This window comes from Hemiscyllium ocellatum, chromosome 19, assembly GCF_020745735.1.
Source record: "Hemiscyllium ocellatum isolate sHemOce1 chromosome 19, sHemOce1.pat.X.cur, whole genome shotgun sequence".
NCBI classification, from domain to species: Eukaryota; Metazoa; Chordata; class Chondrichthyes; order Orectolobiformes; family Hemiscylliidae; genus Hemiscyllium; species Hemiscyllium ocellatum.
In genome coordinates this window covers 21,277,669-21,305,622 of record NC_083419.1, presented here as the reverse complement: position 1 = coordinate 21,305,622, position 27,954 = coordinate 21,277,669, and the positions used below count along the sequence as shown (strand labels likewise).

The 27,954-nt window shown below is 39.2% G+C and overlaps 1 protein-coding gene across 1 annotated transcript in view; it reads right to left on the bottom strand.

The window, feature by feature from the left end:
• Window positions 1-382: 382 nt before the first annotated feature.
• Window positions 383-27,954, bottom strand: part of LOC132824901 (tryptophan 5-hydroxylase 2-like) — a 41,485-nt gene continuing 13,913 nt past the window's right edge. The window contains exons 5-12 of the mRNA XM_060839751.1: window positions 22,916-23,016; window positions 21,311-21,378; window positions 17,489-17,685; window positions 17,248-17,383; window positions 15,035-15,161; window positions 11,092-11,187; window positions 10,858-10,991; window positions 383-2,626 (exon numbers count right to left, since the gene is read on the bottom strand). Coding sequence (XP_060695734.1) covers window positions 2,452-2,626; window positions 10,858-10,991; window positions 11,092-11,187; window positions 15,035-15,161; window positions 17,248-17,383; window positions 17,489-17,685; window positions 21,311-21,378; window positions 22,916-23,016 — 1,034 coding nt within the window. The 3' untranslated portion in view covers window positions 383-2,451. The remainder of the gene's footprint in view (window positions 2,627-10,857; window positions 10,992-11,091; window positions 11,188-15,034; window positions 15,162-17,247; window positions 17,384-17,488; window positions 17,686-21,310; window positions 21,379-22,915; window positions 23,017-27,954) is intronic.

The window sequence follows — 27,954 nt, the reverse complement described above, 5'->3', positions numbered from 1 at the left end:
AATTTGCAACAGAAAAGCAAAATGTCCTATAGCATTTGCCATATATGTTGGATGTGCAAGATATGAATAAACTGTTGAAAGTCATCATTTTGGTCAGAATAGAGTTCTTCTTGTATGTACCTTGTGTTCTAATATTGAACAATACTGCTGTAAGTGTCTCAGATCAGATCAAATCAAATGAAACAATATAATCGATAACAATGAGAGTTTCTGTTGTTTGTATTATGAAGCATTTCATCATTGAGAAGTCATCTCAAGATAAACATAAAGACCATGACCATTATTATTTCTCAATAAAGCATCCACCTGATGTATTAATGACCCATCACCAAGGATTGCCATTTGCAACAACAAAAAAAAAGGAATGGACTGCACTCACGAGTAGGTTGGATAATATTATCCTTTTTTTAATTTTTTTTCTGAACAGCGGTTATAATTCTGATGTTAACACATTGAGAAATAGCTGTTTTTTTTTTAAATTGGTAAAAGACAAAGGAACAATCTGTCAGTGGTGTGATTACTTGAGCTCCTGTCACAATTAAGCAGTTTAAAGCAGACAGTGTTCAGAATGAAAGTTGCTGAAACACAGATAAGTGACCAGAAAAAAGCATATGGAATAGAGAACCCATGTCATTACAATTCTGCACTTTTGAATCAATCAATCAATCAATCATATGTTTTGTACATTTTGAGGCCAGGTCTTATGAGAGCCTTTTGGTTTTGTAGTGTAGGACTCATTATTTATGGCCCATGGATTCGTGCCATTGTTTCAAGATTGGTCAGATTTTGTTGGTTAGCTTGGATAGCTGTTTTGAAATGCTCAGTGATATCAACAGCTGAGGTTCAATTCCCACACCATCAGAGGTCATCACAAAGGTTCAGTCTTTTCAATCCCACCCCTCACCTGACGTTAGGCAACCATCAGGTTAAACTTACTATCATTGTCTTTTCTTTCTTTGATGAGAAAGCAGCCCTCAGGCCTATGGAACTGTGATGACTACGAATTGATCAGCCAATGACGAAGAGTGCTCGGTTCAATTGCATCCTATTGTTTGATAAGTCAATTGCATCATAGCTTATGTTGCACTAAATAGTTGTTCTGTGGGCTTGATTTTGAGTGTTCATTCTCAACCATCATTCAGATTTGGTTGCCTCTTTGAACCAATGTTTGGAGTAATGTAAACTAACCAGGTAGAACAAGGGGAAGTTAGTTATCACAGGAAAATATCAAAGTGCAAAGGAAAAACAATGCGGATCCTAGAAATCCAAAATAAATGAAAAAATACTGGAAATACACAGCATGTGGTTAGAAAAAGTAGAAAGCTTCTCTCTCCAAATGGTGCTAAATCAACTAAGTGTATCCAGCATTTTCCATTTCTGATCTCCAGAAGCTGTAGTAGTTTCCTTTGTACATCAAAATTATTGCCATCATGGAGGAAAGTTTCACATCCGTGACATTAGGAAATACAATTCTAGAGTGCCACCCTCAATCTGTGTATGTACTGAGGAGCAGTTAAGACATAATTTGGGGTGATATGGTGGCTCAATGTTTAGTACTGCTGCCTCACAGTGTCAGGGATCCAGACTTGGTTCCAGCCCATGTGGAGTTTGCACATTCTCCCCATGTCTGCGTGGGTTTCCTCCTCGTGCTCTGGTATCTTCCCGCAGCCCAAAGATGTGCAGGTTAGGTTGATTGGTCATGCTAAATTGCCTGTTGTAGCCAGGGATGTGGTGGCTAGGTGGATGTGCTATGGGAAATGCAGAGTTACAGGGATAAAGTTGATGCTTTTTGGAAAGTCAGCGTGGACTTAGTGTGGAAGCAGGCTGTTCAGCCCACCGTGTGGATTCAATGAAATAGGACAATGTTTATTTGAAAATAATTCATATTTAAGAAATAGCAACAACCTAAGAAAGATTTGATCATAAACTCACCCTATGGTGTGTTATTTTACAATTGTAGGAGTTCAATTACCAGAATAAGTTCAGAGAGGGACATCCTTTATATTACAGTGATTTAAAAACAAATACAAAAGTCTACTTATCTCACAAGTTTGAGATCATCAGTTATTCCTGACATCATTCTAAAAATTACCATTGGTCAGTTGTTAATTCTGCTAGTTTTCAAAGGGAAATCATTAGGTCAATGGATTTGTAACTTTCCCTTTCAAATGAAATCAGGTCCAACTTGAGACAGCCATTGATATTGAAGTCATTCTAGGAACAGTGATATTGGTCTCTTATTTTGTGCATTTCACTGTCAAGTTCATGCAGAATTGCCTGGGTTTTCCACCATATTCTTTGTGTCTGAAGGCTGTGGAGCACACCCAAGAGCAGCATAAGCTTTACTGAAACATCCAAGTAAGTTATTAATTAGAGAGCAGATTACGCCATAGTGGCATTTCTCCAGGCAGCTTGTACATCAATATCAGCATTAGATCTATGTGCAGATAATCAAATTCCGGACTGTTTGCCCATTTTGGATAAAGCATCACACACTGTGCCAAGTTTATTCTGGATGTCTTGAACAACTTTTTCAATGCTTTTGATATCCTTGAGGATTTCAACACTTTGGGTGTAAGGGTTGTAGAGTATAGAATACGGGCGTTTGACTGATTTGGAAAATTCCCTGGAAGAATAAACAAAAAAAAATGTACAGTTTATAATAAAGCTGAGAAAGAATTTCATCCAAAAATGATTTCACAAAGGAATATCAGGTAGCAGGAATACAGGAAAATAGGAAGCATAGAATGAGAAAATGTAACTGGTCCCATAAAGCTCAGTTCTTTCACAGATCATCCACAGTTTTCTCAGTGGAATCTCTCACCTGCTTAATCTCCTAAAAAAAAAGTCTCCCAATTTGTAAAGACAATTTGGCAAAAATCTAATACTTATTTGTATGAAATATTATGTATTCACAGGATGTGGCAGTCACAAGAAAGCCCAGCATTTATTACCAATCCCTAGTTTCCCCTTAGAAGGAGAAAGTGAGCTTCCTCCTTGAACTGCTGTACTCTGTGAACTAGGCAAGGTAGTCTTGCCATTCAAGGAGGTGATGTTCTTAAACAACTTTGCAGATTTGAATTGCAAGCCTATTATACAATGGGAGTCAATTGGATGGGTTCAAACCATCATAAGATTAATACATATACACAAGTTAAAAATACAAATTAAAACAATGTAAAATACAATTTTAAAATGTCCTGATGGAAAAATTATTCAATAAGTATATAAAATTTGTCACATAAAATTACCAATGAAATGATAATAACAATGAATGCCCACATGCGTATACTTCAGCACAGACAATGCACATTCACGTCCAGGTTTTACAGTATAGCACATCATGAATATCAATCTGATACATGATTTAGGCATTTTTCATTTGTCTGATACTGTCTCAGCTCTTTTTCTTCTAAAAACTGCAAATAAGTGAACCTTGGACAAAATGCTGTATAAAATGTTTTGAGAATTCACAACTGACAGTTTCATTCTCCACATACAATGCTGTTCGGAAGGAGCTTTCCAGGGTTTTTACTCAGCAAAAGGTGAACATTCAATTGCTCTCCAATTCAGGCAGCTACCCTTCAAGGATACCAGATCCTTAGCCACAGTGTAGGACACAATTGTTCTCAAAACGATTAGCAGCTACACTCTCTCACTGCTAAACACGAAATTCTCCCCCCAAGGACCATATCTTTCCGATTGATCAATAACTATGCATAAACAAAAAATTAAAGGAGAGATGTGGCAGAGTCACTAGACTAGTAATCTAGAACCCCAGACTAACAATTTAGGAACATGGGTTTGAATGCCACCACAGCGGAATTTGAATTCAAGGTAAAACCTGGAAAATAAAGCTTGCTGGATAGTGACCATGTAAATATTGTTGATTGCTGTTTAAAAAAAAATCTGGTCGACCTAATGCCTTTTAAAGGACATGAAACTGTCATCTATATCTTGTTATGACTCCAGATTCATAGGAATGTAATTGACACTTAAGTGCCCTCTGGGCAATTGAGGGGTAATAAATACTGACTTAACCAATCACACCTTAATATCATGAGTAAATAAGAAAAAAAGACTACTGGAGTTCAAAAGCCAATTGAAAGCCTCTTTCCCACCCCCCCCCCAAAAAAAAAACCATACTTTGACCATAGATTTTCTTTGATAGAGAAACTTTCTGCACTAGCAACATTTTGCTAGCTGAAGATCACTGTTGTTTGTCTTATGTCTGTACATATAAAGGGATGAGAGAGAAAACATGTATAGATTAGATTACTTGTAGTGTGGAAACAGGCCCTTCAGCCCAACAAGTCCACACCAACCCGCTGAAGAGCAACCCACCCAGACACATTCCCCTACAATTACCCCTTCACCTAACATACCGACAATTTAGCATGGCCAATTCACCTAACCTGCATATTTTTGGAATGATCATTTCTTGCATTTGTCAAACAGAAATTTGAGGAATAAACTGATGGTCAACAAGAAGACAGATCACAAACTAATTCAAACACACAGCAGTGTTTAACTTTAGTTATGAGAGATAAATTTCAAGTAAGAATGAATTGGATTTCACTCCAACTGATTCATCAGATCTGTAACCACACCACCTGGTGGATTAAAAGGAGAGTAGTACATCAGTATCCATGAGAATAAATTACACAGCAGACTAGTCCTTTCCCACTGTACAAATACAGAGATTAGGAATAACTTCTGTTGGAGGAAGGAGAAAAATATAAAGAAGTAGCAACTCTTAAAATCGATTTAACTTTAATGATTAAGTGAACAATTCCACAAAAAACAACAGGTTACACCTTTTCTTTAGCTGAGGAGTAATTTTTTTAAGTCGCTGAGTTGATCGGGCTGGTAATTTTGCTGAATGGCTGATAATAAATTAGTGTAATCTGTGACAAGTAACACAAACAGCTCCTCAAAACTATTCAATTAGATCATGCCTGATCTAACGCCAAAGACCTATCTTTGCCCTACATCTCTTAATGACCTTAGATAATAAAATTCTCGTTTTCTGGATTAGTGGTGCTGGAAGAGCACAGCAGTTCAGGCAGCATCCGAGGAGCAGTAATAAAATTCTCAGTCACTTTTAAAATTAATGTGACTTCAATTGCCATTTGTAGAAGAGAATTATAAACTTCCCAACCTGCTTTCCGCCTGTTTTGTTTATTTCCATTAGTATCTTGAAAATTTGCCCCTTGACTTTTTAAATTCTGGAGAACAGAAGACTAATAAATATGTAATTCTCCTTATAGTTAACCCCTGAAGCAGAGGTATCATTGTCATTAATAACTGCTGCATTCTCTTCAAAGGCCAATATAGTTTTTCTAATGGTAGGTACTCCGAACTGCTCTCATGTTCGGGGTGGGCGATATAAAGCAACCTGTATCCCCTTATTCTGTGGTTCTCTAGATATAAAGGACAGCAATCCTTTAGAATCTGGTTTTAGTACTATGCACCTCAACTCCCAAGTCTCTTTGCACTTCACTATTTCTAGTTTCGGCCCTTTGAGAGTGCACCATTCTACCCTTTTTAGGGCTAACTTATATTGGTTTACATCGAAATCCATTTCTTCCCAGTTTGTTCATTTACTTAAAGTATCAGTAGCTTTTTTGTAATTTTATGCTGAGACATGATTTTCTTAATTCTTGATCAAACACTGAATTTATCAGGCAGGATTTTTTTGTAATTCTATTTGCAGTAACAGCTATCTTGGCATTTTCAGTAAACTTAGACAGATGCCTTTTTCTATCCCATCACAGCCATTAATAAATATGGTTGCTGTTTGAGGCTCCACACAGATTGACGAGAGCCACAATTAGTCAGATCTTGCTAATGAGTTTACAATCCCATCATACCTATTTAATTTATACATACTGTCTCCCCCTACTCAACCAACATCCTCATCAGGTCAATGATTTTTTATCAACTCCAGGGGCTTCAATTTTAACTTCCATTCTTTTGAAGAGCTAAATTTTGGCTGGTAGCCCATGTAATTAAAATGCATTAGCATTCCCCTATTCTCTATTAAAGTCAACTTTTCAAAATATTCAATGAAATATGTCTGGCATGAACTAGTCTGAATTTGACCATTCATTGTCATGAAGCAACCATGGTACAGGGTAAAGAGAAGGGCAGAGTATAATTGTAATTATCAAGGGTGGGGAATGCAGAAAAGATTTACAAGGATGTTGCTGTGGGTGGAGAATTTGAGATATAGAGCAAGGCTGGGGTAATTTTTCCCTCGAGCATCAAAGGCTGAGAGGTGACCTTATAGAGGTTTATTCATACCCCTCATGATTTTATAGAGTGAATAGCCAAAGTCTTTTACCTAAGGTTAGGGGGGGTCCAAAACTAGAGGGCATAGGTTTAAGGTGAGAGGTCCCTTTCTAAACATCTTTCCCCTAAGTGGCAACTTTTTTCATGCAGAGGGTGGTGCGTGTATAGAATGAGCTGCCAGAGGAAGCAGTGGAGGCTGGTACAATTACAACATTTAAAAGGCATCTGGAATGGTTTATGAATAGGATTGGTTGAGGGGGAAAATGGGCCAAATATTGGCAAAAAGGATTAGATTAATTTAGAATATCTGGTTGGCATGGACGAGTTGGACCGAAGTGTCTGTTTCCATGCTGTACAACTCTAGGACTCTATGAATAGTGGCTCATCATTGCTTAATAATGGAAAGAGAGCCCAGCAAATTCTCCAGCTCCTACTGGGCAGAGATAGTGAAAACACTTGGTGCATTCATGACCATTTCCAAAGAATCAAGTTGAATAAATTCATAGTTTTTCAATCAGAAGACTACAAATTAGACAGACTTTTACACCAGGCATACAGAATGCAAGTTCTGAAGGTGCACATTGATAATTCTAGCCTCAAAGACAAAGCATTCTGTAAGACTTTCCACATATGAATCGTGTCCAAATTCCTGATGTGCACTCCCAACATCCTAAACAATGTCAAGAACACATTACAAAGTACATTTACCAATGTAAAAGAGTGAGAGATAGTACTCTCACTTTATAAGTAGTGGAGGAAAATCTCTTCAAGTTGCTTCATATAGCAAAGGAATCGGACTTCAATTCTCCTTATTCCTGTATACCATGATTAAACTGTTTCATAGGTTTTGATTATTCTTTTAGAAGGAAAACAAAAACAGTAAAACGTATGGATGACACATACAGCTCTAAATCATCTTGGATACTTCAAAAAGGTACTCCAGTATGACCAGTGTATTCATTTCCAAGTATTACTGGTTTTTCATCAGTTTTCCCCTGGGAATAGTGCTGAAAGTGCAAGACTGAAGCACATTTAGCAAAAAGCAAAACTTGCAATGCGTCAACATCCATTGATTCTCCAAATTGCATCATTAAATCATCCATAGTAAATTCCCAATGCAGTCTGGAGCTGCTGAAGGTGCAAATTCATTGGAATATATAAAAGAGCTTGAATTTACAAATCTTATAAGCTGTTCCAACAAAAATGTGCAGGGATAAAATTCTGGCTAAACTTAATCTGCACTTGAAAACAACTCTGGGTTAGCTTTGTAGGTGCTGCTGGATGTAAGAAAACCATGGAGGGTTTCCCTCACCATCCTCTGCCTACACACATTACTACAACTGCTACACTCCTAATGTACTTTATTGGTGGTTGCGGAAACTGTCAGATGAAACCAAGTCTTTCTTTCATTTTAGGCAAGTCGTGGTCACCAATGGGAGCTAACCTCCTGACCTCCCCACTCCACCATCTTGATGAAAGACTGACAACTGCAGTCCTTCAGTGGGTTGGTACCTGTGTAGGATGGAGAGAGACTACATCAGCTAGAATGAACTCAATCAAAAAACATAACCATACATGGGCTCTTGATCCAATAAACTCTTAAAATACAGAATTGTGTACACTTGAGAGAGTGTACTGAATGGGTGCAAGGTGAGACAGCCAATAGCAGAGAGAGGGTGCTGCGGTTGGTCTAGGCAAAGTTGCTCAGCCTGAACATGACCCCCACATTCTCATACACTCACCATCACCAGCCTACAGAGTACACCGAGCCAGTGTTTAGATATGGTGTACTCTTCTCTCTCTCAGACACTGGTTGAAACCACACAAATCCCAGCAGGTGGAAAGCAATGGATCACCCTCTGGACTGGTGTCTTATATATGGTGAACAAGACAGTTATTCATTACAGAATTCCCAGCTCTTGCAGCCAATGTTTATATGGCTTGTCTAATTTACTTTCTGATCAACAGCATTTCTGTAGTATGAATATTACTTTCCATTTATCAGTCCAAGCCCAAATGTTGCTCAGATCTTGTTAAATGGAGCATCTGGGGAGGTGCAAATGGTATTGAACACTACAATAATCAGCAAGCGTACCTCACTTCTGACTTTATGCTAAAGGCAGTATTATTAATGAAGCATCTGTTAATATTTGGACCTTGTACCCTACCCGAAAGGAATTCCTGCAGAAATGGTCCAAGACTGAGACTGACCTCCAACAATGTCAACCATCTTACTTTGTGCTGGGTATGACTCCAAACAATGGATTCCAAATGACTGGAGTAATTTCATGGCTCTTAGATATCACACTCTGTCAAATGCTGCCTTAGAGGAGGGTAACAGTCAGACTTTGTACTTACCTTTCAAAAGGCTCCTGAATTCAGACCATGATTCAGAACTTCTAAGGAGCCATGAATCATGAGTCAGGGAGAAGCTGGCCTGACCCTATAAAAACTGGGGGAGGATAGGAAATGACTAACTACACAATGGAGCAGACTAGCTCAGGAATGCTACGTGAAGCCTTATCCCACAACAGTGATAATTGCTGGTGTCAGAAATGGAGTGAGAATCAGAAAGTCTGAAATTGCTAACCATGTTTGGCTTTGGAGCTATCCTGACTCTATAAACCTGGCCACGTGTCTTTCACCAATGTTTTCATGTGAAATTTTCCAATCAATTCTGAAGATAAACTGAAAATGTTTTGGAGGTCAGAATAAATAATTAAATGGTGCAATTTAAAGGGTGGCAAGTGAATAAAAATGGGAGCAACCAAAACAACCTTTCCTTTTCTTATGTAATTTCACTCTGAAATGTGGGGAAAATAACAAACCACATTGTCCGTTCTTCACATATACTGGTGACAGCAAGGAAGTCAGCCTCAATTCTCACTGCAAAACAAAAAAAAAACTGACTGCCTTAAGTTTAACTTTGAGCTCTGGGTTCCTTATGTACACCTCAGTCTCTCGTTCAACACCTGACTGTCCATGTTTCACATTGTCCTGTTTTCTGCATCATCAGGAGGACAGTAATGGCAGCAACCTCTTCTCTGTGCAATTATTCACCAGTAGCTTTGTCAAACTAGCTAGTGCCCTTCCCTTTAGAAATAATTTTAAAAAGGAAATGGCTCACTATTCTGTAAAAATATGGAACCATTCAGGTAAGGGGGCCTGAATGTGACAATAGTCATTCCTGTTGTTTTTTTAAAAAAAGACCATAGACTATAACAAGCAGATTTCTCTAGCTTTATCTGCAAGACCAGTCTGAGCTTTTCTAACACTTGCTTGAACTCACTTTACTTTCAAGCATTGTACTTATAAATATAGTTGTAATCCAAATCCTTCATAAAAAGTCAAAAATAACCAAAAAATATCTAAACATAAGCAAATTGGACTGTGCTCCCCGTTCTCTCTTTTAAGCAGAAATAGAAGAATTCTACAAATCAACTCTCACCCAAGACACTTGTATCTCTCCCAGTTGTTTACTATGCCCAAGCCACACAAAGTAATAACAGCAAATATTGATGTATTTCTTGTGTTTACAGATTCTATTCTGAATTTCTAACATTTTTTTCCTTTCTCATCATAATTGGCATCCTTGGAAGTGACCCATGGGTGTTGTCACAGTATCTCATTTTTGACAACATATATTCATAAGGGTCCAGTAGTTGTACCGAATTGTGGTTTGCTTAGCATCACTGCAAACAGTGTTTTCAGGAAAAGGAACAGAACTGTGATTTCACTTCTTTCACAGTAAATGTTTGGCAATCCTCAGTGTCATTTTATTCACAGTGGTGATCATGCCAAGTAATTTTCAAGCCAAGTTTACAATAGTGTAATATATTGCAACAGAAAATGCTGGAGAAACTCAGCAAGTCTGGCATCGAGAGAGAGAGTGCGAGAGAGAGAAAAAACGAGGTAACATTGAGACTGGAATGACCCTTTAGAAATTCTCGTTTGGTGAGAAGTTACTTCCCGAAGAATCACAATTAGATTCAAGACAGCTGGTGCTCCCTGTAGCTTACTGACGGACCTGCAGTACCAACAACTTATATCATGCATATTTATTGGGACCAGCCATCTAAATTATGCAACTAGCATTAACCATTTTCCAATACAGATTTCAATTCCAAAGTAACCAGATACTACATGAGAAATACTACAGATTTTTCAAGCAGTGGTGAATCACTGTGGTATTGCAACTAGTGTATAAAATGTACCTCCTGACTAACTTAGGTGTTCATCATTCCAATATATTCTTAGACTTCTGATGCAATTGCTTTCAGTCTGATCAACTTGTACCATCATTAGCAACCAAACCTTATGGTGGCTAAAGTGTGTTAACAGTAAATTGCTAGCAGTGAGCACCAAGGTCTATGGTAACAATGTCCAATAGGTTTTATTAATATTGCTGCTGTTATTGTTGTTAATCTAATGGATGCAGATGAGCTTATTTTACACCGCTATTAATAGAGCAAAGGAAAGACCCTACAAATGCAGGTGTTGAGCATTTATCTATTCATGGTAAGTCAGTTGTAGACTTTAGAAGGGAAAAAATAAGTGACTTGCCTCATTTTGTTTTTGGCCTCCTCAAAACTTTCTGACAAAAAATAAGCTTCCTGGAAGGTGGTGATGAGGCATTCCTGTGTGCAGGTTGTCTTTGGATCAAAGGGTTTCACAATTGCTTTGTCTGACAGTGCATGCTGTGACAGAGAGTTACAAGTAAAACCAAAGTCATTCAATTATCAGTTACAAGCATATCTCATTGGAAATTGAAGAAAACATTTAAAAACAGTTCTTTGCCTTTAGTTCTCCGATCGAAGACAGAAGTCCCGCACCGTAAGCGCGCAGTTGTCCATCTTGCTTACAAAGCCCAAACTCCACTGTGAAGAAGTAGCACTGCAGAGCAACATAGGTAACACATCAATTAGATAGACTGCTGTGAATGCTTATAATTCCTGTTTAATTCAATAGTCCATCAAGCATCTAATGAATACCACACTGGATGTTTTTCAATATACTGCATAACAAGAAAAGTAAATAGTTTCACCTGCAGGCTGTTGTGGCAATTTAAGCAACTGGACATTGTAAAGTACATCATCTATCCCACTGCTAGGTAACAGTAACTGTGGCAACAACATTCTCTCTATCACTAACCAGCTTAACTCTGAATCACCAGAACTGAAGCAGTTGATCACTAACCTGGATAATTACCAAGGTTCTTTTAAAATCAAATTTGCAAATGTAAAGTAGTCAGACCTAAATAATTCACATCAGTTTGTTAATAGGCAATGATTATCAAGAAAATTATTTAAAATTCTTTTATAAAGAGATTGTCATGTAAAACAATTTAGACAAGGCTTTTCGAAGTTATCATTCATTTTTTCATTATTGATCTTAAAAACAGCAGCATATAGCAATCTTACAAATTGAATTCTTAATAATATGTCTCAGAATCACAGAACTGTGCAGCATAGAAAGAAGCCATTTGGTCCATCAACTCTGCACTGATTCTTTCCAAAAAAACAAACTGATTAGTCTCATCTCTGCTTACTACTTGATTTATATATATTCATGGGATGCAGACATCATTGACAGGGTCAACATTTATTGCCATTGAGATAGTAGTGGTGAGCTGACATCTTGGACCATTGTAGCTCATGTGACATAGGGCCACCTATGGTGCTGTTAAGATGATATGTGAAGTAGACAGACCAGACCAGAACAGAACCCAATATTCAACCATTCTTTGCAAACATCTGGATCAATTCATATTTAAGTGATATTTTTTCCTAACATTTGTTTGTGAAGACCACTAAGACAGTGATTTGAGCTTTAAAAGATCTTTGCAACATATGAAATTTCAGCTGTCTCCAATAATAATTCACAATTTATAAATCACTACTGTAATGTACTAGTGGAAAGTTGAATTTGTACATCTTGCAAGTTTCCCGAGACATTCTCAGTGAAACGAGGTCAGAAGTATCAAGGCACTGTTAAAGAAGAATAAAAATTTTCAGATCATATTCTCAAAGCTACCAATCTACTCCATTACAAGGTGGGTTAGAACCATCAGAACTGTTGGAATAGAATAGAATCCCCACAGTGTGGAAACAGGCCATTTGGCCCAACAAGTCCACACCAACCCACCGAAGAGTAACCCACCCAGGCCTATTCCCCTACCCTATTAATTTTACATTTAACCTGACTAAGTCACATAGTCTACACATCTCTGAACAATATGGGCAATTTTGTCTGGCCAATGTGGACAGCACAGTGGCATGGTGGCACAGTGGTTAGCACTGCAGCCTCACAACGCCAGAGACCCGGGTTCGGCAAGTAGGCAGCCTGTCTCCCAGAACGTTTCAGAGAACACCTCTGAGACACCCACACCAACCAACCCAACCACCCCGTGGCAGAACACTAACTCCCCTCCCACTCCGCCAAGGACATGCAGGTCCTTGGCCTCCTCCATCGTCAGACCATGGCAACACCATGCCTGGAGGAAGAGCGCCTCATCTTCCGCCTAGGAACCCTCCAACCACAAGGGATGAATGCAGATTTCTCCAGCTTCCTCATTTCCCCTCCCCCCACCTTATCTTAGTCCCAACCCTTGGACTCAGCACCACCTTCTTGACCTGCAATCTTCTTCCTGACCTCTCCGTCCCCACCCCCTCTCTGGCCTATCACCCTCACCTTAACCTCCTTCCACCTATCGCATTCCCAACACCCTCCCCCAAGTCCCTCCTCCCTACCTTTTATCTTAGCCTGCTTGGCACACCTTCCTCATTCCTGAAGATGGGCTTATGCCCGAAACATCGATTCTCCTGCTCCTTGGATGCTGCCTGACCTGCTGCGCTTTTCCAGCAACACATTTTTCAACCCTAGAGCTAGGAGGCAACAGTGCTAACCATTGCCGTCCCATTGATTATTTGCATTGATTATCTCGGGAAGTATTGATGGGAGTAGATGAATATGGCTTCAATGAGTCCATTGGAGGAAACTTTTAGCTCATCCAAGTGCTGGTACCAGGATTTCAACAATTTGACAGCAATATCTAGGGCAATTTAACAGTGATTAGGTCAAACTTGGTGCTGCCAGCATTCATGAAATAGAACAGATATAGTATACATAGTATCTAATGGCTTTCAAGCTAAGTTTAAAATTATTTTCAATTTGGTTTGATGAAGCTTGACAAAATAATCATCTTTCTACCATTAAAGGCTGTGCTTTTCTTTTTTTCTAATCTTCCTTTTACACCTCTGAGTTTTTTTGAGCTACCGCCACCTCCACTAATCACTCCCTGATATTCCTAATCAAGCAAAAGACCTTTGCCAATGAGTTACCGTGAGGTGAAGTCCATTTAGTCAAGGCTGACTTTTCCCCATCCCCATGCCCAGTGAGAGTGGTGGCTCATTTGAGGGGTTTATCTACTTTTTATCTCTTATACATTCTTGGAATGTGAGCGTTGGTTACAAACATTTGTTGCCTTGATCTAACTGCCTTTGTGAAGGTAGCGGTGAGCAGTTTTCTTCAATCACTCCAGTCTATCTGGTGTATGTACTGCTGGGGAGGAAATTTTGAGGGTTTGACCTATTGGCAATGAAGGGATGGACAATTATATTGTCGCAAGTCAGGAGAATTCGTTCCTATGTATCTGCTGCTTCTGTTCTTCACTGTGGTAGAGGTCACAAGTTTGGAAGTATTATGATCCCAGTTAATGTTATTACTAGATAAGTCAAATCCCACACAGGACCATTGCTTGACGTATCATATTTTCTGTTTTGTTTTGGCTTTAAAAAATGGTCTCTTGCTGAAATTTAAGCACACAATGCTGCAGAAATGTGTCCAGGGTCCCTAGTTCGATTCCAGCCTCGGTTGACTTTCTGTGTGGAGTTTACACATTCTTCCTGTGTCTGTGTGGGTTTCCTCCAGGTGCTCCAGCTTCCTCCCACAGTCCACAGGTGTGCAGGTCAGGCGAATTGGCCATGTTTAAATTGTCAATTAGGTGATTAGTCAGTGGGGAAAGGGGTTTGGGTGGGTAACTCTTTGGAGGGTCGGTGTGGACCTGTTGGGCCGAAGAGCCTGTTTTCACGTGTAGGGAATCTAATCTAAAAGATATAATCTAAACCTGAGGCATTTTTGTTCATCTATCTTCCCTCATACTTCAGTTGCATGTAGCTCCATTGTTGGCCTGGGTTCCAAATGAGTGAAATGAATTTGATCTCATATTCCAGAATAGTGGTGACCTTTCATAGGCCTGCAATAATACAAGAGAGATGGCACTGGAATGGAAGCAGGACCATGATGCAAAACAGGAGAAATTCAAACCAACACAATTCAACACTGATAAATGAAAGGAGAAAGTGAGGTCTGCAGATGCTGGAGATCAGAGCTGAAAATGTGTTGCTGGAAAAGCCAGCAGGTCAGGCAGCATCGAAGGAGCAGGAGAATCGACATTTCGGGCATAAGCCCTTCTTCAGGGCTTCCTGAAGAAGGGCTTATGCCCGAAATGTCGATTCTCCTGCTCCTTGGATGCTGCCTGACCTGCTGCGCTTTTCCAGCAACACATTTTCAGCACTGATAAATGAAAGCCATGCTACCTCAATGGATACAACTGAACTGGTAATAAACCTTGGTCTTCGGAAAGTGAGAACAATGGGCTTGGAATGGTGAGGGCTCCACACCCTGGAATGTTTGGGTGAACTACTCGATCATACCCATTCCAAATCAATAGGGAACTTACAGTGGCTAACTTGTGAACATCTTCATCTGTCGCAGCGAGAGAAACGAGACCAAGCTCCTGAGAAAACTCTGCAAAACTTGGTTCTGCCAGAAGAGGCACATGTCCAAGCAGCTCATGACATGTATCACTGAAAAATACATGTTGAAAAGAGGAATATTTTGAAAAGGTATATGGTAATGTGTAATAGCTAAATTTTTATACCTAGGCTTCACCAGGTACATGTACACACACATACATAGACATATCAAGAAAAAAATTGCTCGATTACAGTTTTATAAGTGTAACACCATTAATTTATGTTAAAATTATTGTATAGGGAATAAAGCTAAGATGGAGACAGCTAGAAGGCACAGCAGCTTAAAACATTGTCCCTTTGGTTCTGAAAATTGTTTTGTTTTTCACATCTGCAAAGCATGTACTACCTAACAATATTGGATATGCATATGAAGAAAATCTCATTTCAAAAGTCAAATCAGACCCCTGAGCGAAGGTCAGGTGACCAACACGGTGGTAACAGGCATAATGCTAGCAATAAGGAAGCTCATTCAAACATAGATGAACAAATCAGAGAAGTGAACAGCAAAAAAAACCAAAGAAAGCAACTATTAGAAGATGACCAAGCATTTCATATTGCCAACTCAAACATCACTTCAGTGCTATGAGACAAGGAGCTTTTTTGATCATCAATATTGTGTCCCCTCTGCACACTCTGAAACTATGCTAGCACCAACAAATTTGCTGCTACGCATTCTAAAAAACATTTGCTCCAACAAATGGCAGTCCATGATATAACCAACAAAAGACTATATCACACCATTTAACACATCAATTCTGTGCAGTGGTACAATCACAATGCAAAGACAGTATGTAGGAAGCCAGCTGCGTACCATTAACAGACTGAAAGAGTTTATGCAGAAATCCTGAAATAGCACCTCCCTCAGACTGCATACATGCACTTCAGAGAATACAGCCCCTGCAAATGCAGTTCACAGCATGGATCCACTTTCTACTATCTATGGATATTTTCTGCTCAACCTGTTCAGAGATTTTACGTTGAACATCTGGGGCAGGTGTGACTTGCTCAGTGGCCTCCTCATCCAGAGGATTAGGCACTATCACTGCATCACAACAGCCCTTCAGTTTTACTCTCCGTAAAACAGGTTAGATTACTAGATTCGGTGCTCTGTAATCAAGAATGGCCGGGACAGGCAGACTCCTTTTGTATCTTCGGAGACCAGTTGGTGTGTCTGTGCTCACAGGCAGAGGCATCCAACTAGGGCTTGCTGCTGAGGAATAAACATGTCTATCACTCCAGCTCACTCTTTAAAACCTCCCAGAGGCTTAGTTCGACAATGAATTCCTTAGAAATTGATAGAGATGTGAAGTGCACAGCAGCTGCTTACCCCTTGATTAAGGGGGTCTGAATATTAAAAGAATCTAAAGTAGGGATAAAATTATCAAACAGACTATGCATTTATTTTAAAATAAATATTGGATTATGTTGTTCTTTTACATTACACCAATGTGCATTTACATTACTATTGCAGTGCCTGGTATAAAATGATCTCTGCTGCATCTACCAGTTATAAATCCAACTTCAGGACATAACCTATCCAGAGTGTAGGAAGCAGTGTGAAAATCTTTGAAGGAGGGATCTGTATTGCAAATCTCCCTGTGGGAAGTTAAAACACTTTTTTTTAAATCCACCCTCCAATTGCAACCGATTATTTAATATTGGTCCATGATTCAGGAATGCAGCTGAAAATCAGATGATATAGGTCTCTAAGGCAAGACAGATATTTCTGTGCCTCCAATGGAGAGTCATTTCCTTCACGAATGTAGTCTTTGAAGACAATGTAATAAGCAGCAGAATCTGTTCGGCTCTCTACATAATGTGGAACAGCGACCTTAAAAAAATGCCATGTCAGCACAGACAGGAACGGCCTCGGGACATTAGATAAGAACTCAAAGTTAAAGTTACAGACGAATGTGGGTTGTAAAATTCCATACGCACGTTAAATTAGAATCAGATTATCGAATACTTAATAGTTATAACATTAATGATGCATTGCAGTAACATTTATAATCTAACACATACATTCACTAAAATATGATGGAAAAGTATTAATTCATAAAATAGCCACTAATTAAATCGCAAGCAAGTTTTAGAATGATCGAAGAAAAAGGCTCGAACCTGGCAAACAGAAACTTACGGTTCTGGTGTGTAAAAGGGATCCGAACTGTGACGCACGTACTGAGTGCAATGGAAAACTCGAAAAGCCAAGCCAGCTAAAAAATCCCTTGGGGACAAATAACCAGCTACAGGTCGGACCACAAAGCCTGATCGTTCTGAAACACGAAGCAAACGCATTTCAACTCGAATTCACTCCATAAATAGAGAGGAGGGGGGAAAAAAGAGAAATTTCAGAGTGCAATAGTCATAATCTCAAATACCTTTCAAAAATACTGAGACGTCTTCCAGTTGGGGGATATTGTCCTCTCTGTAGCCGCAGTGCTTTGTCAGAAGAGGAAAGTTTTTAAGATATTCTCGGCATGCGTGAGTTGGATAAAGTTTTGTGAGCTCTCGGAACACTGTTCCCCAAGTCTTAATTTCTTCCTCTGTGTACTCCACTCTGGGAATGGGTTGGCCACTAGAGAGCAGCAGCAGGTCACGTTATTGAACAATGAGATTAATTGCTGCTGCAATCTTTCACCATCTGGTTATGGAGAATATTAAGTTTTTTTTAACACAGTCAACTGATTGTTAAATATTTTTGTGGTGACCCACATCTTAAATGGCTGGGAAGTCAGTACTCTACAGGCTTAAATACTACAGGAATAAAGTCAGTCTTCAAAAAGGTTGCACCATCCTGATACCATTAAATTAACTGATAAACTGCAGTTCTTTCAAACAACAATAGGATACAGAAAACAAAACTGAAGTATGAAAATGATGGAAAATTCTGAAAAAAAAGCATTACAAATATTATCTGAAAAAGAATGTGAACATTACAATTCTGTGGTATACAGTAATGGGATTTATGTACTGTTCACTTGGTTTAGACATGTCAGAGACAGATTTTGGACACAACACTAGAGACCTGTATTTGATAACCTACTGTGCACAGATGTAACTAAAGGAGTGTCACTGGGTAAGCGGAGTTAGAGAACCTTACTTAATAAGAAGGAACAGGTAGTGTCAGGGGACAGTGTATGTGCAGAACTCACAGTCCAGAGAGACTCCAGATCAGTGTCTCAATTTATAGGTAGCAATATTGCCTTAAAGCACAAGATAATAGATACTGCAAAACTGCAAAGACATTTTCAAATTCCCAGTGGTCATTGGTCAGACAGCTTTGCTTAGAAAGGTACAAGGTATCACCAAGTATGATCAGCAAATCTAAGACATGACTAAATAGGAGAATAGTTATTTTTTCTATAAAAGATCAAATGATACATGAGCCCCACATGCAAATGCTACAGCTTATGCATATTTCCCAGCAGGGTGCACATGTTTTATTATTTGGCGATTAAAATAGTACACATCCTATTTGGTTTACTGGCTGGCTTCTAAAGTGTGTTGATTCTGCCACGTACAGCAATCATAGCCAATGACTAATGACTTTCAACTTGCTAATAACAGTGCGAAGCAAGGAAAATCCAAGGATATCTCATTGGGTAAAATGTAGGGTGTTGAAGCAACCCTTTGAGATCAGTCAACATGGCCTTCAAATCTGCCCAGATAGGATGCACAAAATTAAAATTCTATGCTTCGCAATGTTCTTATCATAGAGGCCACGTACTTGAATTCTATAGGGAGGAGTTGAAAATTGTGAAAAGATGGAGCAAGAACAGTAGGAGGAACAGGATACAGTACAACATTCTGGATGAGCCATTGGAGTCAGTGGGGAGGTGTGTTGAGACCTCAACAGCCAAGACTTTCTCTATAAATAGCTCCTGTTGAAATTACAAACATCCAATAAAGACAGAAATGTTGTTTGCATAACTCATAGTTCTTTGTATATTTATGTATGATTTACTTTTGGACAACTAACTACATGTGTTTAGACTTTAACATCGGCATAGTGTGGAAAATGGTTACATTAGGAAATTAAAATGAATCCCACTTTTCAGGAGAGATCTGAGGAAGCATATCTACATACAACACGTGGTAGAGGTTTGGAACTCCATTCAACATATGGCAATTGGTGCTCAAATCAGTTGTGAATTTTAAATTGGAGATATATAATGTTTTGTTAAGCAACGAGATCAAGGAATATCAGCCAAAGACAGCTATTTGGAGTCAGGCCATAAATCAGCCACAATATTATTGAAAGATTGGACAGGCTTAAGGGGCTGAATGGCCTACCCTTGTTGCTGTGCTCCCTCCGGGTAGAATAAGGCAATCCATTTGTCTTTGGTGTTTTGGTTGTTATGCTCCGAGCAAAGATTTCCCTGCATGCTTTGTGTTTTTGCACAGATCTTTCATTCTGATATATTCCATACTCTTCATTCCATATATATCCTGTGTTGTTGCATCAACAGCCTCCAAATTTTAGTGCTGTTCTCCCACATTCAAATGGCTCTCCTATTTCTTAATTAAAGTGATTCTTTATTAACTTGAGAAGTGTTAAAAGTCCATTGTTATGGATGCATAATGGCAGGAAATGTTTAATAGTCATTACAACATTTTTTACATTGAAAACTGCAAAATTCAAAAATTGCATGTTCTTGTCATTTTATCTGTTCAGCATTGATAATGTTGGAAGTGACAATTTAGTGTGTTTGTTTTTAACAAAGAGAAAATATAAATGTAGAAATGTCACAACAGGGAGGTTCCAGAATTGGTTGACATGATCAGATTATTATAGCAGATTTGGTATTTTTTTTAAATTAAATGTAGATTATTCACATCTTGTCATATAATTTGTAATGTTCTTCCTTACATGAGGAGTGTCGGATGGAGTTTAATTTCAATAAATATGAGGTGCTGTATTTTGGAAAGGCAAATCAATATATACACTTATACACTTAATGGTAAGATCCTGGGGAGTGTTGCTGAACACTCCGAGAGACCTTGGAGTGCAGCTTCATAATTCCTTGAAAGTAGAATCGCAGGTAAATAGGATCTTGAAGGCGGCGTTTGGTATGCTTCCCTTTATTGGACAGTGCATTGAATATTGGAGTTAGGAGAACATGTTGCAGCTGTACAGGACATTGGTTAGGCCACTTTTGGAAAACTATGTGCAGTTCTGTTCTCCCTGCTATAGGAATGATGTTGGTGAAACTTAAAAGGGTTCAGAAAGATTTACAAGGATGGTGCTAGGGTTGGAGGGTTTGAGCTATAGGTAGAGGCTAAATGGGCTGAGACTGTTTTGCCTAGAGCATCAGAAGCTGAGGGGTGACCTTGTGATTTTATAAAATAATGAGGGGCATGGATCAGGTGAATAGACAAGGTATTTTCCCTGGGGTGGGGGATTCCATACTAGAGGGAACAGATTGAAGACGAAAGGGAAAAGATTTAAAAGGGACCTCAGGATTTAAAAGGTATCTGGTTAGGTATATAAATAGGAAGGGATTAGAGGAATATGGGCCAAATGCTGGCAAATGGGATGAGATTTACCTAGGATATCTCTATGACTCTATGCATTGGGGAAATCAGGTTGGACTGTCTCTCCGCGCGGAGACAGGGTTTCTGAGTACTGGTGTTGGGATTTAAAGAGCTGCAAGGGCAGAATTATTTATTAATTTGTCAGATCATATTCAGAGTTAAAATGCAGGAAATGGAGGGGTGTGCTAGCAGGCCTTGTGAACACAGATCATCCCTCTGTAATGTTCAAAATTCTTACACATTTCACGCAACAATAAAACACAAGGTAGGTGGCTTGAGATGGAAAGCAGAATGACGTACTTGGAATTTGAGAGTCAAATGACTTTCCTTTTTTTTCCCCAGCCCCAAATCTCTGCTTACTCATTTAATAATACCAAGCATACTGCATCTCTGCTCAGTGTCTCTTATCAACTGCAGCATAACAACTAATGCTGGAATTTCCTGAGATCAGATTTGTGGAGCTTTCCTTGTAAGAAACCTATTGATCGTAGACCAATAGGACAATGTTTTTGTAGTAGACCTATGATGGTACAGCCTGTACTACATAAAATGATCTTTGAAGCAGTAATGTCTACATAAATCTGTAGCTTATTAGAAACAACCCAAATCACAGAATGTTTATGGCAGAATCAATGAAATTCTCATTGTTACCTGGTACCACGTACATTTTGTAATTCATAGCAACATCCACAAAGTATTTTCTTCGACTTCTGTACACATCATCTTTAAAGCCCTGAGAACAGAGAGAGATTAAGGCTGCCAGGTAGCAAACCTGAACTGCTTTGCACTGACACTGCTATTAAAGTCTAAATACAATCTAAGACAAAGGCACTTTAAAAGGTTGTTACGCAACATTGAATTGTTATCAGAGCAGACAAAAGAAAACAAGGTTTATACTACACATTGAAAACGGTGACAGCAGCACTTTTAATTGCACATGCATTAACTGCTTCATCGAGGAAGTCCAGATCACACGGAGTTCAGCAATGTAGAAACAGAAAACAGAAGTATTGCAGCTTTAAATTTTTAAGCTTCCCTTCCCTCTGCAACATGAGTGAGTCAGGGATTTTTTTTAACAACAAGTAATGTCATGGACACTACTTTGGAGAGTAGCTTTATATTCCAGATTTAATTATGTATTTAATTAATATCTATATTATAATCCATATCCCAAAGCGTGGCCCCTGGATTACTTTTCCAATGATTAGACTAGACTAGACTAGACTTACAGTGTGGAAACAGGCCCTTCGGCCCAACAAGTCCACACCGACCCGCCGAAGCGCAACCCACCCATACCCCTACATTTACCCCTTACCTAACACTACGGGCAATTTAGCATGACCAATTCACCTGACCCGCACATCTTTGGACTGTGGGAGGAAACCGGAGCACCCGGAGGAAACCCACGCAGACACAGGGAGAACGTGCAAACTCCACACAGTCAGTCGCCTGAGGCGGGAATTGAACCCAGGTCCCTGGCGCTGTGAGGCAGCAGTGCTAACCACTGTGCCACCGTGCTGCCAATGATATTCTGATTATTTCAATGACTCCCTTATATTAAACTAGCAGGATTCACCTGGATAGGTAGGCAAGGCCTCTGAATCCAAACATTTTCAGGGCAATTTGTCCTGGTCATAGCTAAAGAATTTTCTTTGTTGAAAAAGCTAACTTTTATATCTGAATGCAATTGGACTGAGACTGTATTTATTGTCCAACCCTAACTAGCCTTAACTAGTTTGTGGTGACAAGTGAGAGATTTGTTAGGTCATTTGAGAGGGCAGTTAAGTATCTGCTACGTTATCATAGGCCTGGAGTCACACTTAGATCCAGCCTGGACAGCAATTTCCTTCCCTAAAATACATCAGTTGGACTTGATCATTTCATGGGCACCAATATGGTGTTGTTTTTTGTGTTTCAAATTTATTTAAATCGGTAAAATTTAAGTTCTTCATCTGACATGGCAGTATTTAATCTCACATTTGACCAGATTACTAGTCTAGAGTTCCAGATTATTAGTCCATTACAGAATCGCAATGCAGCTCATTGGAGTCAAAGTGGAGTAGTTTTTTTTAAACGAACTGAGATGAGCTAACTACAACAGATTAACTAGACTTATCTTGTTCATCTTTACTATTTTGGACACAATTGCATTTAATTGCACAATAGAGAATTGCATTTCAATCAGTGTTTTCATGAAGGCTAGCCTGAGACTCATGGCAACTCCATTCCCCATGTTGCTGTTTAAATGTGGACTCATTTTTGGTACTCACTGGGTGATCTGCATCAAGATCTGATCCATACATCAGGACTCTTTGGGAAGTTTTATCTAGTTCAGAAATCTTTCTTGGAAACCAAGGGATGTCATCCAATTCTGTACATTAAAAAGAAATACAAACACAGATGAGCCATCAGCACATTCTATATGCTACATAAATTAGAATGAACAGAGTACTTTTCAAAAATGAGGGTTGTCCTGAAAATCCATGAACTAGTAATTCCAAAGTAACGTTGAGGTCACAATTTTTCTACACTCCTTGGTTTGAGGTCACGGGAGGCTCTCCCCTTTGCATATTGGGCCATCAGATTCATCTCAGATACACACTTGTGCCAAATGAAGTCTGAAAATGTCTAGTAACTGGAATTTCTGGGTAGGTTGTTATCCCTCCCTGGGAGCTACATAAATTTGTTCTTACAGTCGCCTTTGTAAAGAGGCTTCCTTTACAGAGGAACAATCAATCTTTTACAGCGCACAAATTTGTTAGCATGGAATGTTCTTTCACAATATTGATTATGGTATTGTCTTGACCATAGTTACAATGTAATGTTCATATGTATCTTACGCAGGACTTGCATACTATTAGAATTTGCATAATTGTTTTATTACCCCTGAGAAGGGCTAATAGGTAACAGTTTCCTCTTTTTAGATGGGCTCATTATTACATTTAGTTTATGTGAGAATATGGAGGAATTTGTCATAATGGCCACTTTAAAGTTTAGGTGAGCTGTACAAAATAAGGAATGCCTTGCAAAATAGAGGAACTGTAATTTGAACCACAATAACAGTATCAACAAGTTGCAACTACATGGCACAATCTTAAACTTTCATACATGATGGGAACTTGAATTTACACAACAGATAAAATTAATTCATTTAGAAATGAGTCAGCAACAACAATAAATAGTCACCACAGCTGATAAGTTTCCCAAAAGGCCACGAGAGTTAATATTACTGAATGGTTACACCATTTATGCATGACAAAGTCTTTGTCAAAAAAAGTGATGAACATATCAATGATTCTCTCTTGCTGATACTCATTACCTAGCACTTGTGTGGCACTTACCACTTGTCTGCCCAAATGTGGAGACTATCCAGGTATTGCTGCATTTGGACATAGACTGCTTCAGCATGTGAGGAGTCGTGAATGGGCTGGGCATTGTGAAAACAAAAATCAACAAACATCCTTACTTCTAGCCTCCAATTTGAGGGAAAGTCATTGATGAAGTAGCTGAAGATGGTTGGGTCTAAACATTACCCTGAGGAACAACTGCAGTGATATTCTGGAACTGAAACGACTGACAGCAACAGCCCTAATCATCATCCTTATGTCAGGAATGACTCCAATCAGAGAGTTTTCCCCTTGATTGCCATTGACTGTAACTTTACTAGGGTTCCTTCTTGCCTCATTCAACTAGTGTGCCCTTCATGTCAAGGGCTGTCACTCTCACCTCACCTCTGGAATTCAGCTGTTTTGTCCTTGTTTGAACCAAGGCAGTAATGAGGTCAGGAACTGAGTGACCATGGACGAGCCCACCACTGAGGAAGTTATTGCTGAGTCAGTGCTGCTTGATGACATCCCACTCTCATTCATGTCCGCTTGGTATTTCTGCACAATCATGTAACATGTTTGCCAGATTTTTTTTAGCAGAAAGATGCAATTTGAGGAAGATCTGTGAAGTGGCTTATGATCATGGTCCACTGTTACTTTGTGACTCCCAAACAGATGCAGATTAAAATGTGCATGAGCAAGGGCACCACAAAGTACTCTATATATCTGGGTCTACCATGTGTAGTTTATGAAAAAAAAAACCCTTGGAATAAATGCAATAGGTAGTCCTTAATGCACAAGAACTGCTCCATGACTTGTTGTACTGTGAAGGTGACTTTTCCATTGACACTGTAATACAGCATTAGTAACTTGTCATTTCTTATTTGATTTGACTGAAACCTACTCCTCAGCAGTGCAATTGAATGGAGGTTCACACTGATGACAAATTAAACAAGAAGTTTGGTTAGCAGTTCGACAATCCAGCCAACTGAACTAAATTGATTCCCTTGAGGCTAGTACAATTACAACATTTAAAAGGCATCTGGATGGGATATGTACAGGAAAGGTTGAGGGATATGGGCCAAATGCTTTAAATATGATTAGATTCGTTTAGAATATCTGGTCGGTAAGGACGGGTTGGATCAAACGGTCTGTTTCCATGCTATGCATCTCCATGACTCTAAGATAAGAAGAAAATCAACAAATCACTGCAATAGTTTCACATCATTGCTTGCTGCAGCCCTCACCTTGTCAGGATTCAGGTAAAGTCCTTCCAGTGATTGACTTACATGCTTGACTTCAGGATTTTAAGTTGCATGTTCTTGTTCAGCTGATCAGCTCTCTCCAGCAGTCATACAAAATTCTGATTGTGGTCTGTGATAGGCTCTTCCATAATGCCTCCACACCCAGTGATCAGGGCGATAGCTTTTGATTTGGGCAGATTGCTGATTATCTCATGGTTTCTGTATTGATACTCTTCTGGAACCGTGGAAATGTCAAACAGCATGTGCAACCAATTGTACCGAATGGTGCTCAGAATGTATTTAGAAAGCTACATTTCATCCAGCTTTACTGGTCAATAACTACCCTTATATCAGGGGTAAGAAAAGACATTGCTTTATCAAGTTGTAGTAATGCACTTCAATAATTAGCATGGGGTATTGTTACCTCTTCAAAACTTTATTGCGATCTTTACACGCTCTCAGTTTCTCAATTATTTTCTGAGTTCCATTATGCTACAATGTGTATGGAAAATCATGTCTCACTAACTTGATTGAGTTTTTTATAGAAGGAAGAAAGAGGCTTGAAGCAGGCAGAGCGGTGGATGTGATCTATATGGACTTCAGCAAGGCATTTGAGGGGTTCTTCATGGTAGTCAGGTTAGCAAGGTTAGATCTCATTGGATACAGAGAGAACTAGCCATTTGGATACAGAATTGGTTCAAAGATAGAAGACAGAGGGTGGTCGTGGAGGATTACTCTTCAAACTGGAGACCTGTGGCCAGTGGTATGCCACAAGGATCAATGCTGGGTCCACTGCTTTCATCATTTATATAAATGATTGAGTGAACATTTGAGATATGGTTAGTAACTTTGCAGATGACACCAAAATTGGAAGTGCAGTAGAAAAAGAAAAAGGTTTCCTCAGAGTACAACAGGATCTTGATCAGACAGGCCAATGGACTGAGGAGTGGGAGATGGAGTTTAATTTAGATAAATGTGGGTGCTGTATTTTGGAACGGCAAATCGGGGCAGGACTTATATACTTAATGGTAAGGACCTGGAGAGTGTTGCTGAACAAAGAGAGTGCAGGTTCATAGTTCCTTGAAAATTGAATCACAGGTAGACAGAATAGTGATGAAGCATTTTGTATGCTTGCCTTTATTGGTCAGTGCACTGAGTATAGGAGTTGGAAGGTCATGTTGCAGGACATTGGTTCGGCCACTTGTGGAATAATGTTTGCAATTCTGGTCTCCCTCCAATAAATAGGATGTTGTGAAACTTGAAAGGGTTCAGAAAAGATTTATGAGGATGTTGCCAGGGTTGGAGGATTTGAGCTATAGGGAGAGGCTGAATAGGCTGGGGCTGTTTTCCCTGGAGAGTCAGAAGCTGAGGGTTGACCTTATAGAGATTTATAAAATCATGAGTGTCATAGATATGGTGAATAGACAAAGTTTTTTTTCCTGGGTGGGAGACTCCAAAACTAGAGGGCATAGGTTTAGGGTGAGAAGGAAAAATTTAAAATGGGTCTAAGCGGAAACTTTTTCACACAGAGGGTGGTGCGTCTATGGAATGAACTGCCATAGGAAGTGGTGGAGGCTGATATAAATACAACATTTAAAAGGCATCTGGGTGGGTATATGAATAGAAAGGATTTAGAGGGATATGGGACAAATGCTGGCAAATGGGCCTAGATTTATCTCAGATATCTGGTCGGCATGGACAAGTTGGACTGAAGGGTCTGTTTCCATGCTGTACAGTTCTATAACTCTATATGGGCCAGGAGCAGGGCAAATGGAACTAATTTAGTTTGGGATTATGTTCAGCATGGATTGCTTGCACTGAAGGGTCTGTTTCCATGCTACTCTGACTCTATAACTGTTACAACACAGACAGACAGTGCAACCAAATCTGCCACTTAACTTCTATATTTGCAACACAGTAAAAATTAAAACCTGCAAAGACCCTCAATTTTCCCCAATTGTTCCTAATCAGACTTTTTTTGAATAACCAATCTTGGAGTCCTCAATTAATAAATTATTGACACCTGGTTGTAGTTTAGAAGACTTAGCAATTTCCTAACAATACAGTAACTTTGGCAAAATGAAATTTAATGGTTCACAATTCTTAGGTTATAGCTCCAACCAAAATTGATTTAAAAAATGAGGAGGTATAACATAATCTGGAATGTCGGAATTGTCATTTTCTTGACTGTTCCCTTATTTTCCATATATATCACCTCCTCTTTCAGGCCAGAGAGCAGCTGGAAGTCCTCTCCAAGAATTATTTTGAATTTTCCCTTTGAAGAACCCCAAGGACAGTGGATAAAATCCTCTTGTGTGAACCAGCCTGAGTTCAGGTGATGGCAGACAATGAAAGTCACAGTCAAAAGACTGCTTCTAGTCACAGTTGTGTTGCAAATAAAGACTTGCTCTCATTCTACTCTCATTCTAAGTGCTAGACATCAGCTCGGTAGTAGTCAGACAAAAGGAAAATAGGACAATAAATGATCTTATTGTCACCCTGAATGCTGGAATTCAATCATGGTCCAAAGGAATCGGAATGACAGAAATGAATCTATCTCCAAAACTAAGGGGTATGAAACTGGCTTTCCAACTGTCAATGTTAATGTTCCTACCACCTGCACTGCAATGACCAAACATTCAGCAATCTGCACTTCACAAACAATTCAGCAATTGATCTGCATTTTTTTTTCAATTTTATCTTATTGAACTCTTATTGAACGGGTTGGACCAAAGGGTC